This window comes from Erpetoichthys calabaricus, chromosome 3 (assembly GCF_900747795.2).
Source record: "Erpetoichthys calabaricus chromosome 3, fErpCal1.3, whole genome shotgun sequence".
In the NCBI taxonomy this organism is placed as follows: domain Eukaryota; kingdom Metazoa; phylum Chordata; class Cladistia; order Polypteriformes; family Polypteridae; genus Erpetoichthys; species Erpetoichthys calabaricus.
The window spans coordinates 185157825-185174283 of record NC_041396.2 but is presented as its reverse complement, the minus strand read 5'-3'; the positions used below and the strand labels follow the sequence as shown (position 1 = coordinate 185174283).

General features: G+C 37.7%; 1 protein-coding gene across 1 annotated transcript in view; it reads left to right on the top strand.

Annotated features, from left to right (window-relative positions):
* Positions 1 to 16459, top strand: part of rpf2 (ribosome production factor 2 homolog) — a 35733-nt gene that overhangs the window by 15565 nt on the left and 3709 nt on the right. The window contains exons 8-9 of the mRNA XM_028791587.2: positions 4051 to 4153; positions 7320 to 7464. Of these exons, the coding sequence (XP_028647420.1) occupies positions 4051 to 4153; positions 7320 to 7464 (248 nt within the window). The remainder of the gene's footprint in view (positions 1 to 4050; positions 4154 to 7319; positions 7465 to 16459) is intronic.

Genomic DNA, 16459 nt, shown 5'->3' with positions numbered 1-16459 from the left:
CAAGTCAGATACTAAATCTTAACATTAATTAATTACATTAAAACATTTAATTCTAAATAAAAAAGGTAAAGAGAGCTTCTGTAAAGGCTGATGCATGACGAAGAGCCAGAAAAATCATGCCATTTATTGGTCATGTGTCACTCCCATAAAGCATACTACTCCTTGCACAATTTTCATTAACTTTCCTTTAGAAATCAGAATGGGGACTTTTCCATGGTTATTCTTCTCATGCATTTCTCACCCTCTCTATGACTACTGTGCCTACACCTCCATCTGCACTTAATATAAAACATAAAGGCCTTGTCCCATTGCACAACTTTTAGATTGATTTTCAATTGCAGATTGATTTTCAATTGCAGACTTCATTTACATTGCTCCCATTCTCTCAATCATGTATTTTGAAATACCTAGCAGTCTGCAGCTTGACCCAACAGAATCAAACAGGTTGATTTTTCTTAAATTGTAGGGACTGCATGTGCAGGACTGAACAACCAATGACAGCTTACCCGGAAGTAGAATGCACATTATACGGTGAGGAATAAGGAACACAGGTGTTTTGGCCTGACAAACTAAAGAGTTACTCATCTGTCTAATTTGAGATGTTGCTTGTTTTACTTAATATGACAGTATGGAAAAAAAAAAAAAGAAACAAGTATTTGCACAGGGACCATCTCTGTCAGGCGGCACTTTATTGGCTATCAGAAAAGGGGACAAGCTTGTGATACTTTGGAAATGTGAAACTGTGCTGGAAATTCATTATGAACTTGTCTGATTTGACATACAGTGCAATTTCTAGTCGTTATCTGACATGCTAAGGCAACAAGATTAGCAAATGCAGTCAGCTTAACATAGTTCTTTTGTTGTGCTGCCTTATACCTAATGGAAGGCAACATCCTTCCCCTTATAGAAGTTGTATAATGTGTAATCGGCTTAAGTAGCAGAGCTTCCTTAGTTTCTCCAAAACAACATAATTTGCTCATACTTATATTTTTACCCGTAGCACATCAACCTCTTGTATTTTGCATATCGTAACATGAGTTATTCTCCGGAGGATTGCCTGCCCATCATATTGTTAGTAAAACAATACGTCCTCAATTATACTTTTCTATTATCATTACCTCATCTATTACCTCGCATCATCTGACTCTTAATATGCAGGACTTTATCACTTTTATCCAATCAAATAAAACAAGAAGTAATATCTGACTGTTGTCGTTTCTCCCATTATTCTGAATGCCGCCTTGCTGATAGGGGAGCTCTGCGGATTCTCTTAATGATCTTAACACTGCTTCATAGGAGGGGTGTTGTGGCTTTCCAATCAATGCATCCTCTTTCTAAAGGAGTATTCGCTACTTATTTACCTCATTCTTACCTTGGAAAATGAAGTTGGTGTTTTGTCTGAGATTAGGCAGACCTCACGTGCTTAAACTTTAAGATCCATTTAGTTAACCCTTCAGTTACCTTCAGTCCCTTTCTTTATGTTTAATAATTCATGCTCATATTGCTTCATATAAATATATTAGGCCTGGGAAAGTTAACATATTAATTTTTTCAATTAACGTGGCCTGTTTAACACATTAATAAATATTGTCACATCCAGGGCCGGCAACAAATGATTAGGCAGTGCTTTGGTCAGGGTGGCATTTCCATGTATTATTTATTTTATTTTTTTTACATTATAAAACAATAATGCAAAACGTTCAGAATTATATATAGGTCCAGTACCATATTTGTATACTACCTTTAAAAATTTTGAGAAATAAAATTTTACTTAGAAATTTCAAATTACATGTTTCACAATGCCTTGCCACATGTCAGTGCATGGTACTGGTATGATTAATTGATTGATTAATATATACCAACATACTAAGGTGCAAAGGAGGGGAAGGAAGGAGAGTTTATGGTAGTCCTGAAGTAATACTAAAGTAAAGTAGAAAAGGTTAAAATTATGCTCTCTTTTTTCATGTCAATTTTCTGTAAGGTGATTGATTCAATGTCATATCACATACTTGCAAAATATGTCTTCTTTGAGTAGCACTAAAACCAAAATAAGTCTCTAGTACCTCTGTATTTAACTTGCCAGTCTGCTAGGTAGTTCACTGCCCTAATATGACAAAATTCCACAAGATAGAAGTGTAATGATTATCCCTACGTGTTATTCCAGTTTGCAGTATCTTTCCTAATGTATGCAAAGAACCCAACATAATCACCTAAGTAATGTGTGGTGTCAGATTTTAAGTGAGATAGCAGCTATGGGGATTTTTTTTTTTTTTTTTTTTTTTTTTTTTAGCATGCCAGTGGCAAAGGTGGAGGTAGAGCAGTGTTTTCCAAACGTTTCTCTGTGGTGGCCCACTTTGTGTAACCCAAAAAATCCCAAGGCACACCATGATTCTGTCAACGATAAAAGCATTTAATCTATATACACTTCCTAAACTGTCTAAAGAGGCAGGACAGTCAAAAACTGCGGCAAAAAAAAAAAAAAGCAGCTTGGAAGTTGGTGTTCTCAAACATAGCACTTAGGCTTCAGAACAACTCTGTGAATGTACTTGAGTGGCCGTGCCAGAGCCCAGACTTGAATCCGATTGAACATCTCTGAAGAGATCTTAAAATGGCTGTGCACCGACACTTCCCATCCAACCTGATGGAGCTTGAGAGGTGCTGCAAAGAGGAATGGGCGAAACTGGCCAAGGATAGGTGTGCCAAGCTTGTGGCATCATATTCAAAGTATTGAGCAAAGGCTGTAAATACTTATGTACATGTGATTTCTCATTTTTTTTATTTTTAATAAATTTGCAAAAACCTCAAGTAAACTTTTTTTACATTGTCATTATGGGGTGTTGGGTGTAGAATTTGAATTTAATCCATTTTGGAATAAGGCTGTAACATAACGAAATGTGGAAAAAGTGATGCGCTGTGAATACTTTCTGGATGCACTGTATACAGCCATATCAAAAAGTCTGGGAACCACTCTTAATTCTTTGGATTTTTTGTAGATTTCGAACTGTGTTTTGGGTCATTGTCTTGTTGGAATATTCAACCCCTGCATAACTTCAACTTTGTAACTGATGCTTGGACATTATCCTGAAGAATTTGTTGATATTGGGTTGAATTCATCCCACCCTCAACTTTAATAAGGGCCCCAGTCCAGGATAATGCTTAGACTTACAAGAATCAAAGGCAATACATAGCACAATTCGTTTTTTGGGTACAGGTCACAACGTTTTATTTATTATGAACATGTTTTACTTAAGTTTGCATATGCTGGGTTTATGTCCAAATGTCTGTTAATGGCGTTTTTGTCTGATAGCCAAGATTCAGCCAGTTCTCTGGCACTTTTAGTACTGGCCATAAACCTTACTTGTACATTGTCTCAGTTAAACGTATGTCCTGTTGATTTTGTTCGCGTATAGATCTGTGATTGTGAGTCCTTCCTTCTAACGACGTTGCAATGTTCCTGTATGCGAATTGTGCTATATATTGCCTTTGATTCTTGTAAGTCTAAGCATAATCCTCTGATGAAGGTTCCTGGTAGGGGCTGAAAGCTCAGGAATAAAAACTACTTTATGATACGCGATTCATTTTTCTTCTTTCGTGGATCTCCAGCTGCTTATATATATATATATATATATATAATATATATATATATATATATAATAGCATTGTGAGAAGGCAGCCACGGCCGTCACCTGGCCCGGACGACAGTGGAATGAAAGGACTGGGGGAGAGGATCATTGAGGCAATACCTCTTCTGATCTTCCTGTGCAAATGTAATGACCTTTTGGATAATCTTTCATCATTGTATTGTTATGTTGCCATACCCACTGTAATGGCACCAATTGGTGCTTTCAACAATCAAAAGTTGGAGTTTTCTCTTTATTTTTTGAAACTATGACCTCATTGTTATGGTATCAACCCAGCTTTTTTATATATGTACCTTGGAGAATCTGAAGCAGCTAACAGTTTGCAGCTTTACATTTTTTAAAAGTTTTCTGTAATTAAATGTATACTGTTTCATTTAGTTATTTGTATGGATAACATTTTATATTTCAGATTTCTTCAGAGGACCAACAGTGCCTTGTGTTCGTTTGTCTGGACTGGAGCACGTTTTGCACTTTACAGCACTGGATGGAAAAATCTTTTTAAGAAGTTATAGGTATGTGACTATATTAGGCTGAGACTTTTGACTGAGTGAAAACTCTGAACTCTTCATCATCTGTAGTACTACGTGAGAAGAATTTGAAGTTAATTGCTGTATTTTCTTGTTGCATTCTTGGTAAGCTGAGAAAATACATTGCTTTTTTAAAATGTCTATATAGAATTTGAAAATGCCAAATGCATTATGGGTGCAAGTGTTTTTTTTTTTTCTTGTATCACAAGCTGGTTCTTAAATCCAGATGTAAATCTTTATGCTGACAACATCAGACTTGTCAGTAATATTGCTACAATTTATGACCTTTATGTGTGAGGCCAAAAACAGAAGGCATTGACACTACTTTATGCAAAATTAAATGATGCAATGTTTGATTTGCTAGACATATGTTATACAAATGCATGTGAGCCCCACTTTATAAACACCTGACCTACTTTTATCCACATCCCTAAGCCCCCAACATAAAACTTTCAGGTCTATCTCATATATAACAATATAACCTAATCAGATTATACCCTCTGTAAAGAGAATATATATAAATGTTATATAGACATATCCATGTGTAGCTGCAGCTTGAAATGTCACAAATTTACTCTTTTTTATTTCAAAGTTATACAGTTATAAAGTTGTACAGTTAATGTCATATTTTGGATTTTATTAGTAACTTTATTTCTATATGGTATTTTTAGCATATAACAATGAATTTAATTTAAATTTTTTAACACCATTAATTACTTTTTTTTTTAAGCAAATATGGGTTCAACTAACATTAGCTTTCCAAGATCCAAATCTATTATACATGTTGGTATTTCCTATTGTTTATGTACTTATATTTCACCATATTTATTATATATTAAGTAGCTATCAGTCATGTTATGTTTATATATAAACAAACTACAGTACTGTGCAAAAGTTTTAGGCAGGTGTGAAAAAATGCTGTAAACAAAGAATGCTTTCAAAAGTGGAAGTGTTAATCATTTATTTTCATCAATCAACAAAATGCAGTGAATGAACAAAAGAGAAATCTACATCAAATCGATATTTGGTGTGACCACCCTTTGCCTTCAAAACAGCATCAATTCTTCTAGGTACACTTGCACACAGTTTTTGAAGGAACTCGGCTGGTAGGTTGTTCCAAATATCTTGGAGAACTAACCACAGATCTTCTGTGGATGTAGGCTTCCTCACATCCTTCTGTCTCTTCATGTAATCCCAGACACACTTGATGATGTTGAGATCAGGGCTCTGTGGGGGCCATACCATCACTTCCAGGACTTCTTGTTCTTCTTTACGCTGAAGATAGTTCTTAATGACTTTGGCTGTATGTTTGGGGTCGTTGTCCTGCTGCAGAATAAATTTGGGGCCAATCATACGCCTCCCTGATGGTATTGCATGATGGATAAGTATCTGCCTATATTTCTCAGCATTGAGAACACCATTAATCCTGACCAAAACACCAACTCCATTTGCAGAAATGCAGCCCCAAACGTTCAAGGAACCTCCACCATGCTTCACTGTTGCCTGCAGACACTCATTATTATACCGCCGTCTAGCCCTTCGACGAACAAACTGCCTTCTGCTACAGCCAAATATTTCAAATTTTGACTCATCAGTCCAGAACACCTGCTGCCATTTTTCTGCACCCCAGTTCCTATGTTTTCATGCATACTTGAGTCGCTTGGCCTTGTTTCCACGTCGGAGGTATGGCTTTTTGGCTGCAACTCTTCCATGAAGACCACTTCTGGCCAGACTTCTCTGGACAGTAGATGGGTGTACCTCGGTCCCACTGGTTTCAGCCAGTTCTGAGCTGATGGCACTGCTGGACATCTTCCGATTTTGAAGGGTTATAAGCTTGATGTGTCTTTCATCTGCTGCACCAAGTTTCCTTGGCTGCCCACTGCGTCTACGATCCTCAACGTTGCCCGTTTCTTTGTGCTTCTTCAAAAGAGCTTGAACAGCACATCTTGAAACCCCAGTCTGCTTTGAAATCTTTGTCTGGGAGAGACCTGGCTGATGCAGTAGAACTACTTTGTGTCTTGTTGCTGTGCTCAATCTTGCCATGACATGAAACTGTCTTCCACAACCTCACCTTGGTAGCAGAATTTGGCTGCTCCTCACCCAGTTTTAAGCCTCCTACACAGCTGTTTCTGTTTCAGTTAATGACTGTGTTTCAACCTACATGTGACATTGATGATCATTAGCACTTGTTTGGTATCATTGGTTGATCATACACCACTAGAATCCTACAAAATCCTTGACTTTGTGTAAGTGTACCTATAAGAATTGATGCTGGTTTGAAGGCAAAAGGTAGTAACACCAAATATTGATTTGATTTAGATTTTTCTTTTGTTCGCTCACTTTGCATTTTGTAAATTGATTACAATAAGCAATCATTATTTATATTTCTGAAAGCATTCTTTGTTTACAGCATTTTTTCTCACCTGCCTAAAACTTTTGCACAGTACTGTATATATATTTGTGTTTGTAGCACTAGAAAACTCTTGATTCTAATAACAGTGTAAAATATGTTCTAGGTTGGTTTAATTGCTACTGTTTATAAAATTCTTCACTTGACAGCCTTCAGGCAGATGGTGGTTTAAAAAAATCAGTGCATTTAGTACGAATGTTTCAATCCTATGTATTTTATCTAGAAGATTCAATTACATTGTTTCTGCAAAAAATTAAGCACTTTGACGCACCCACCAAACCACCTGGATTGGGATCCAAGTGCAAACGGGTGACACCTCAGCAGCACACTGGAACAACGTGAGGTTAATGAAAGATTATAATTTTAACAAATAACCCAAACCCAGCCCTGACCTTAACCATAAAACGACAGGAATCTAATGTTTTGTTTTTTTTGTCCTATTTTTGTAACACTTTCACATATCCAAAGTTTTATTCTTCAAATATAGTGTCCTCTTCTTGAGTACCAGTACTTATTTTGCATATTTTAGTAGGCCCCAATTTTGGCTTGAAAGCTTCCACAACTGGAAGGGTAGTGGAGTAGTGTTATATTAGACCTGTGAACTGCAGAAAGACTACTGTCATGTTTTTAAATGGCTACAATGTTTGAATGCATTTGTACAATGCCATGTGTTGTAATACAGGCTGCAAGTACTATGGACCCACTTAAGAATATTTATTCCTATAATTTTTATTTTTGAAGGGTTTTGTTAAAGAAATCAGGATGTCGTACACCAAGGATAGAGCTTGAAGAAATTGGCCCATCATTTGACTTCAGTTTACGTCGTGTTCATTTAGCATCAGATGATTTATATAAGAAGGCACACAAACAACCTAAACAGCTGAAGGTAAGGTGTTGCTTTTTCTGTAATTATTGGTCATCTGGGAATTATTTTTGGATATTTACACCCATCATGCCTCTGGGCAGTCTAAACCTACTTATTTATTTAAGTCTTGCTTGATTAAGTTGTTTACATCAATGAGCAGTGCTACCAGTGTTATTCTACTGATAGTAGTGTGATAGGTGATTCTGAATTATTAATATAAACAACAAGGGGGCTTCGCCCCCTGCTCGCTTCGCTTGCCTACCCCCGGCGTTTTGAACCCGTGCCCGCTGGGCAGCCGTAGTTTCAGACGTGCGTTGTAGGAGCTTGCGTTGTTTTGAACCCTTTGCTTGCCCTGCTTCTGCGGTTTGAGACGCGCGTTGTAGGCGTATATCTGTCAGTCGAGCTCGTTCGGTTTGAACCCGTGCCTGCTTTGCCCCCGTGTGTGGCGCCTGCGCACCTTCGTAATCTCTCCCGTTTCACTCTGGGGAGGGGGGCTTTGTGTGGCGCCTGCGCACTATGTCTCCTGCGTCCACGGGCAGGTCCCTGCGTCATATCCGGTTTACCATTCTCGGTTAGTAATATGGATTAGCACACAGTGTTTAGCAGTGAGTAGTGTTCTCATATGCAGAGTATGATGTAATTCGTACTTGCATGTTTGTCCATGTGGACAACCAGGGCACGTACAGCCACTCTAACCCATCAAAGACGGGCAGAGACACAAGTGCAGCACACAACACACTTTTATTTATATGGGGAAGTGCTTTTCTCTTGCTCCCCACAGCAGAACACTACAAATAAGCACCAAAGCACAGTCCTTCTCTTCTCTTTGTCATTGAATTCCTCCGCCTTCACTCCTCTCCCAGCAAGCTTCATCCACCTCCTCCTGACTCTGGCTCCTTCAGTGGAGTGAGGTGGTCCCTTTTTTGCTCCTGGTGGCTTATTAGCATTACCTGGAATCACTCCCAGGTATGATGGAAGTTCAAGGTAAGGCTCTGCTGCTCCCCCTGGCGGCCCCCACACAACCCAACAGGGCTGCACCAAACTCCAACTCCCAACGTGCCCTGCAGGAATTCGTGGTGTCACAGAAACCCAGGAGGGCTGCCCTCTAGCGTCCCAGGGGAGGTAATGCGGTCCCAGATGCTTCCTACCCCGGTTCTTCCATCCAGCTGGCATCCCGTCCGGGTAATGGCCGTGGCCACCTGTCACACAGTGATAAAGAAAATATTTAAATGCATAATTTTATGTTGCCTATGTTATTAGTTCTTTGTCTTGGTATTATACTAACCTGTAATTCCAGTACTAACTTGTAAATATCGGTGCTGGTTTTTAAAAAGTGTGTTTTTGTAGAAACATAGGGAAATATAGTGGTTATCTTTGCTGCCTTACAAACTCCCAGCTCAGTTACTGTGTGGTGTTTGTATGTTCTTTACATTGTCTGCATGGGTTTTGCTCCAGTTATTCCCATTATCCTCTGACATTCTAATCATATTCAGGTTAGGTAGCGTGGTGATCCTAAACTGACTCAATCTGAGCACCCAAGTGTTGTGTGATATACGTATCTTTAATTGATACCTATCTTGCAGCTTGTGCTTCCAGAGCATGGTGTGGTTTATTAAACACTAAATAAGCAGGTTCAGAAAATGGATGAATGAATGCTTTTGTAGTTATGCATAGCTAATTGTTTCTCAAGCATAATAGTGTGCTACATTGACGTCTCAAAAGTAGGTGTGTGGTTCTTTAATTATTCCTTAATTAGAACATTTTATAATTTAACTAAGCTGAATAACTTCATACTGAGTTTCAGATTTCCTGTAAGTAAGAGATGGGATTTGTGCAGTTCTGAAGCTATACTTCCATCTTCAGGGTAGTGTTAGGTTTTGTTTTAAACTAGGGCCTGGAATCGATTTGAAAAAAAATTAATTAGTCTCATCATTGTATGGAATTAAGTATGATTAATCGCATCTATCATTAAAACATGTAATCATAAAATAAGCACATCAATCATGAAGGTAATATACACTGAATCACAACATTGAATGTAGTATCAACCCAAAGGAATTTTAAAAAAATGTTTTGGCATAGTTTAAACTTAAACAATGATCTGAAACCTGACCTTTTAACAAAATACTACTTGAGCAAGTACAACCTAAATTTGAATGCCTTCCTAAAAGGCAAGTTAAAAAGAGGGCATTAAAAGAAACGAGGCCAACGTATTAATAGTCAGATTGGTATGGCATATGAGACACAGACGTTTCAAAGTAAAATTAAGCGATTGAAACAACTGCAGACTTTTTAAATGCACTGCTAAAGGCTGGCATACTTGAAATAAGCATCTGTTAAATGGGCATGGAGTAAAACTTGTGTTAAAACTCCACAGATACCATCCTTAATTGTTTACCATCAGCGACTTTATAATTATACTCTAAACAAGTGTTTTTCAAGTGGTACACAATGAGAACTAGCCAGTTGTGCCATATAGGATCGCCTGTATGAGCAGGCAAAGGGACAAAACAGGTGGGGAAAAATATGTCCTAAGTGCTGTGAATGCCACCTTCCAAGCTGCTTCTTTTTTTATGCTGTTGTTTGTGATAGTCCCTCCCCTTTGGACAATTTAGTAAGTGTATCGATTTAATGCTTTTGTACTTAGTAGATTTGTGGTGTGCCTTGGGAATTTTCGGGTTACACAAAATGTGCCACCACAGAAAAAAAGTTGGAAAACACTGCTCTACCTGCATATTTGCTCCTGGTAGGCTAAAAAAGATTTCCATAGAAATAGTTTGCATTACTTGAGTGGTTATTTGCATAAATTAGCAAAGATATTGCAAACTGGAATAATGGGTAGGGATAATCATTACACTTCTGTTTTTGTAAAAGTTTGTTATATTAGGTCAGTCAGCACTGTGAGCTACCTGGCAGACTGGCAAGTTAAATACAGAGGTACTACAAACTTATTTTGGTTTTGGTGCCACTCAGAGATTATTTTGTGCTTATATGGTATGGCATTGAGTCAATCTTATTACAGAAACATGAAATGGAGAAAAAAGAGCACTATATTTATATATATTTGGGACTTTTCTCTAGCATTGCATCAGGACTGCCATAAACCCCTCTTCCTCTCCCCTTTCCTCCCACTTCCCTGCACCTATGTCAGTATGTGTAAATGAAGAATATGAACACCAGTATGAGGTGATCGCCTCACTGCCTGTCCTGGATGCGACAATATTTTTTTAACACATTAAACTGCCACATTTATTGTCAAAATGAACATGTTAACTTTCTAAGACCTATTTTAAACACTTAATGGTCTCTTGTGTTACTATATATGTTTACTTCTAGAGTTACTATGGGTAAAAAAAAAATCTACCAGATATGAATGTGTGGTTCTTCAAAACAGATGTGCTGTACCTTAAGGGAGAGAGAGAGAGACACACACACACACACACACAAAGATGTAGATATTTTTATAGTTGTGTGACACAGCAGTGCTTTGTGATACACATTTAAGCCTCTTTGTGATGTTCAATTACTTAGAATACACAATAGATTATTTTCACCTACTTAACTCTTAACTACAACCATCAGGGGATACTGGCTGGTCAGGTGTTCCATTTCCTCTCTTTCATTAGTTAAACAGACACACCATATGATTTGCATGTTTTTAGCCATACCTGCTACTAGTTCATGACCACACAGTTCCATTGTATAACCTGCAGTTTTTTTTTTCCTTTTAAAATGAATAAAAAAATAGAGCGAAAATAAACTACATACAGTGTATAAATTGTAATTGTTGTATATCCATGCCACTTCATTAGTAATAGAAGTGAAAATGCCAATTTGCATTACTAAATGTGAGGGGTGTTCTTGTAGGCCTCTATAATGCATTTACTTTTTTGAAATGGCTCTTTGAAATTGACCGGTGCAGTATTTTGTTAAATTAAAATTGGGGAGATGTTCTTTGCTTAACATTGAAGGTTAGATTCTGAGTCAACATGTTCTTACAAAGTTTTTGCAAGATTAAACTGGGTAAACTTTAAGTATTTCAATTTAGAACATGAAACCAGGGCTGCCCCTTGTCACTACTTTTATTTTGCTATTAAACTCATTAGGTTTGCTTAAACATCCAGAAGTTTAAGAAATTGTTAGGGAAAGATTCGAAAAGATTATCTCTTTATACAAATGGTATAGTGCACTACATTGCTGGTATATACTCAACATTTCCATTTACATTGATGATGCAAAATATTATGACCAGTCTCATACGAAACAAACGAAGTGAAGTGTTTCGTAACGATGATGTACATCTGTGTCAGAAAAATATTAGACGGTAAGCTGATATTAGGTACTCATAGTTATTGTGTTGAATGCAAAAGATATGGGTAGGTGTAAAGACCTGAGTGACTTTTATTATGGCCAAATAGTTGTGGCCAGACAACTGGGTAAGTGCATTTCCAAGGGTTACACATGGTCAGTTGTGGCGAGTACATACTGACAGTGTTCTGAGAGGGGAAAAGCCATAAACAGCAGCAAAGACTTGGCAATGCAAGAGGTCAATATAGGTTATCCTGTCAGGTGTGAACCAACAGAATGGGTACTGTGGCACAAATAGGCAGATAGTTACGGGTGTAATGTGTCATGAACCATGCTAACCCTTATCCACGGTTGGAACTGGACCCTGGATCAATGGAAAAAGGTTGTCTGGTTCTGTGAATCCCATTTTCTGGTGTGTCATATAGATGGACAGGTATGTGTGCATCGGTTACTGTGGGAATAGATCGCACCAGGATACTCTAGGAAGAGGACAAGCCAGTAGAGGGAGTGTGATCCTTTGGGCAACATTTTGCTGAGAAACCCTGAATCTGGGTATTCATGTGGATGTTAATTTGATGTATACCACCTACCTAAACATTGTTACAGACTAGATACACCACATCATTGCAATGGTATTCTCCAATAGAGATGGCATCTTTCAGCAAGATCAGTTACTCTGCCATACTATATAAGAATTGTTTGAAAATGGTTTGAGGAGCACAAAGAACTTAAGGTGTTGCCCTGGCCTCCAAACTACCCAAATGACAATCCAGTCAAACATCTTTAGGATGTGTTGAAGCAAGAAGCCCAATCGGCAGCTCAACCTTGCAGCTTACGAAAGGTGACAAAAGGAAATCTGCTATCAATAAATTGCACTTATCAATCAAAACATGGTCTAGTTCTACTCCAGATGTTCCACACATTTATTTCAATATACTATCTCCAAAATGTACTCTGATTAAAACTCTGTATGTGAATGCGATCATTAGGCACCTGTCACATTCGGCCTCATGGTGTAGTTCTCGCCCTGTAACATTTACAAACATATACTTATTAATATTTTTTTGTGTGTTTTATACTTCACATTGAAACTTCTGAATTCATGCTATCTAGATATGTAAACATTGTAAACAATGTTAAAAAATAATTGTATTGAAAATACAAGGACAAGAATATTTGAAAAAATAAACAGAAAGCAGGAAAGCCTTAACTGTGTACTCCAATATCTGGTTAGCACAATTGTTTAAAGTAACCTTTTTGATTATTGTACTAAACATAGAAGAGTCAAAACTTACTTTACAAACTAGTTAATTAACAATTTGTCTGTTCCAGTAAATCATTACTATTTTTACTTGTTTTGGTAATCACAATGTGGCTGGAAATCATCAATAACGCTTATAAACTATACATACTTGATAACCACATTTGTGTGATAGCCATTGCACCCTCTGAATGTTACATTATAGTAAAGTCACCTCATTCATTTGACATTTGTCAACCCATCTTGTGTTTTACATTTCTGTGACACATCATTGCTGTTGGTTTTTAATACTCAAATGTAACATTACATATCTTTAATTTGTTTTTTCACTAAATTCAGTAAAGGTAGACCCATCCATGTGTTTTTTACATGATTGTCATTAGGCCACACTGGAGTGCATATCCTTGCTGTGGAAGTAATCTGATGCAACTGCCCTGTAGCTAACAGATGGTACTGTCGACCTTTATATATACACATACAGTATATGCTGGGAACTTACTAGTTAGTGTGAAGTCATAGTTATTTGAATATTCTGACTCATCCACTACCTCAGTTCTGTAATGTCAGTTGCATTCTTTGGGCTCTTTTCATTGTTCACAGTCATAAAAGCACTAGTTCAGAGATTTCAGCCAAGTATAAACTACAAAGGTAAGTGGTGTGTATGACTGCTAGTATTATATTCAGTAGCATAGCAGCTACTACTGTTGGCGAGAGGTCTTAGCATGCCGGTGAGCTGCCATTTGGGATGCGTTAGAGAGAGAGAGACCAGACCACACTTGGTGCGTCACGAAAGAGAAAGTGCTGGGTTTCCTCCAATGACAAAGGTATTCCTGAGCACTTCCGTATGAGTTGTTCAGGTTTTTCAACACTCAGTGTTACTTTTGTGGATATCCGATTTTTCTTACTTTTTTTTGCTTAGAAGAGAGTGAAGGGGCAGCATAGGTGTGAAACAATGTCTGGCTATGTAGGTAACTTATGCGTGTCTAGTCCTTGGCATGTCACATTTATCCACTCCGTTGTTGTGTAAATCAGACGTTTATTTTCCACATTACATATTTCCACAGTTACAAAATGAAAGTTGAGACAGACCCGATAAAATAATCACATGTTTCAACTGTTTTACCAATCCACACACACACTTTCAATACTTCATAGTTCCCAATAACCCCTGCAACCCAGCACCCTTTCTTACAGAAATGATACTCCAGTAAAACTGAATCATTATATACCCCTGTTCTTAATGCATTAACTAATCTTAAAACTATGATTTAACATATCTTCAAATTAACTGAACATAAAAAACTTAGCACACATAGGCAGTTTCACTTTTTTGCCGCTACACATATAAATATAAAATTATGTTATGTTAATTGGAGGCACCGTTGTTCTTCATCACCTTTTGTGTGCGTGTGTTTGAGTAGGTGTGTGTGTGTGGGCCCATAAACCCTAATAGATGTACTGAATGAAGCCTATAAGATTGTGAATAGTTTATTGTGAAATTTTGACAAGGATGGCTAGTTAACTCTTAAAAGTGTTTACTTGTACAGATCCAGCAGTGACATTCTAACTTACCTCATTTCATTATATCCATTTTATGTTTACACAAGAAATTAGAGGCAATGCAACAGTTCTAGCACTGATATTCTACCTTATTTGATGACAATCCAAAAAAAAAAAAAAAGATGCAAGGCCACTGTTATTTTTATAAGCAGTGAGTGTTGACATTTTGACTGAATGTTTGTTTGTTTGGATAACTGCTGTTTGTTTACAAATTTGATGTCAACTTTATTAGGTGACAATATCTTTTTCTTTGTGTATATCATCAAAAATATAATTATCCCAAATTTCTTTTTTTTTTTTTTTTTTTTTTTTTTATATATCTTTATTTTATTAATTTTCATTGCAATCATTCCATACAAATAGATCAATTTATAACCCAACAAAATTGAAGACAAATCAAACCCCACCCCTGAGAAGGAGAGCTTAGCTAAAGGAAAATTGCTTAAGGCTTTTTAATAAGGCAACATTAAACAAAGGAAAGGGAGAAGTAAATATATATGTAAATAAGAGATGGAGAAGGGAGTTAAATGCGGTAATAGTTATTTCTCTTATTCTAAAATAATATTGATTAAATCCTGCCAGGTTTTGAAAAAATTTTGTACAGATCCTCTAACTGAGAATTTGATTTTTTTTCCAATTTCAAATAATATAAAACATCGGTTTCCCACTGACTTATAAGAGGAGAATTAGGATTCTTCCAATTTAACAAAATAAGTCTGCGTGCCAAAAGTGTAGTGAATGCAATCACCGTTTGCTTGTCCTTCTCCAATTCAAGTCCATCTGGAAGAACACCGAACACAGCTGTTAATGGGTTAGGAGGGATTGTGATACCAAGGCTGCCTGAAAGGCACTTAAAAATTTTTGTCCAAAATGATGTTAGTTTAGTGCAGGCCCAGAACATATGACCCAGTGAGGCAGGAGCTTGGTTGCAGCGTTCGCAGGTTGGATCCTGCCCTGGAAACATCCATCCATCCATCCATCCATGTTCCAACCCGCTGAATCCGAACACAGGGTCACGGGGGTCTGCTGGAGCCAATCCCAGCCAACACAGGGCACAAGGCAGGAACCAATCCCGGGCAGGGTGCCAACCCACCGCAGGACACACACAAACACACCCACACACCAAGCACACACTAGGGCCAATTTAGAATCACCAATCCACCTAACCTGCATGTCTTTGGACTGTGGGAGGAAACTGGAGTGCCCAGAGGAAACCCACGCAGACACGGGGAGAACATGCAAACTCCACGCAGGGAGGACCCAGGAAGCGAACCCAGGTCTCCCAACTGCGAGGCAGCAGCGCTACCCACTGCGCCACCATGCCGCCCGCCCTGGAAACATTTTGGACAGTTTTAAGCGAGACAGATGAGCTCGATATATAATTTTTAGTTGAATAATTCTATGCTTTGCGCATATAGAACTCGAGTGAATTCTCTGCTTTGCTACCTTCCACTCCTTTTCTGATATATTGATTAAGAGATCTTCTTCCCAATGTCCTCTTGGATCTTTGAAAGGTAGGGACTCTAATAAGATTTTATATATTGCGGAAATAGTGTTTAATTCCTCGAAATTCAGCAGTATTTTTTCCAGCATTGTGGAGGGTGCAAGGTGGGGGAAATCAGGCAATTTCTGTTTAACAAAATTTCTAATTTGAAGATAGTAAAAGAAATGTGTAGCTGGGAGGTTGAATTTTGAACGTAATTGTTCAAAAGATGTAAATATGTTATCTATATAAAGGTCTCTGAGCATTTTAATCCCAAAACTTTTCCAGGTATTAAAAACTGGATATACTTGCGAAGGTTGAAAGAGGTGGTTCTCTTGCAGAGGTGCCACTGATAAAAGATTTTCCATCTTAAAATGCTTTCTAATTTGGTTCCATATTCTGAG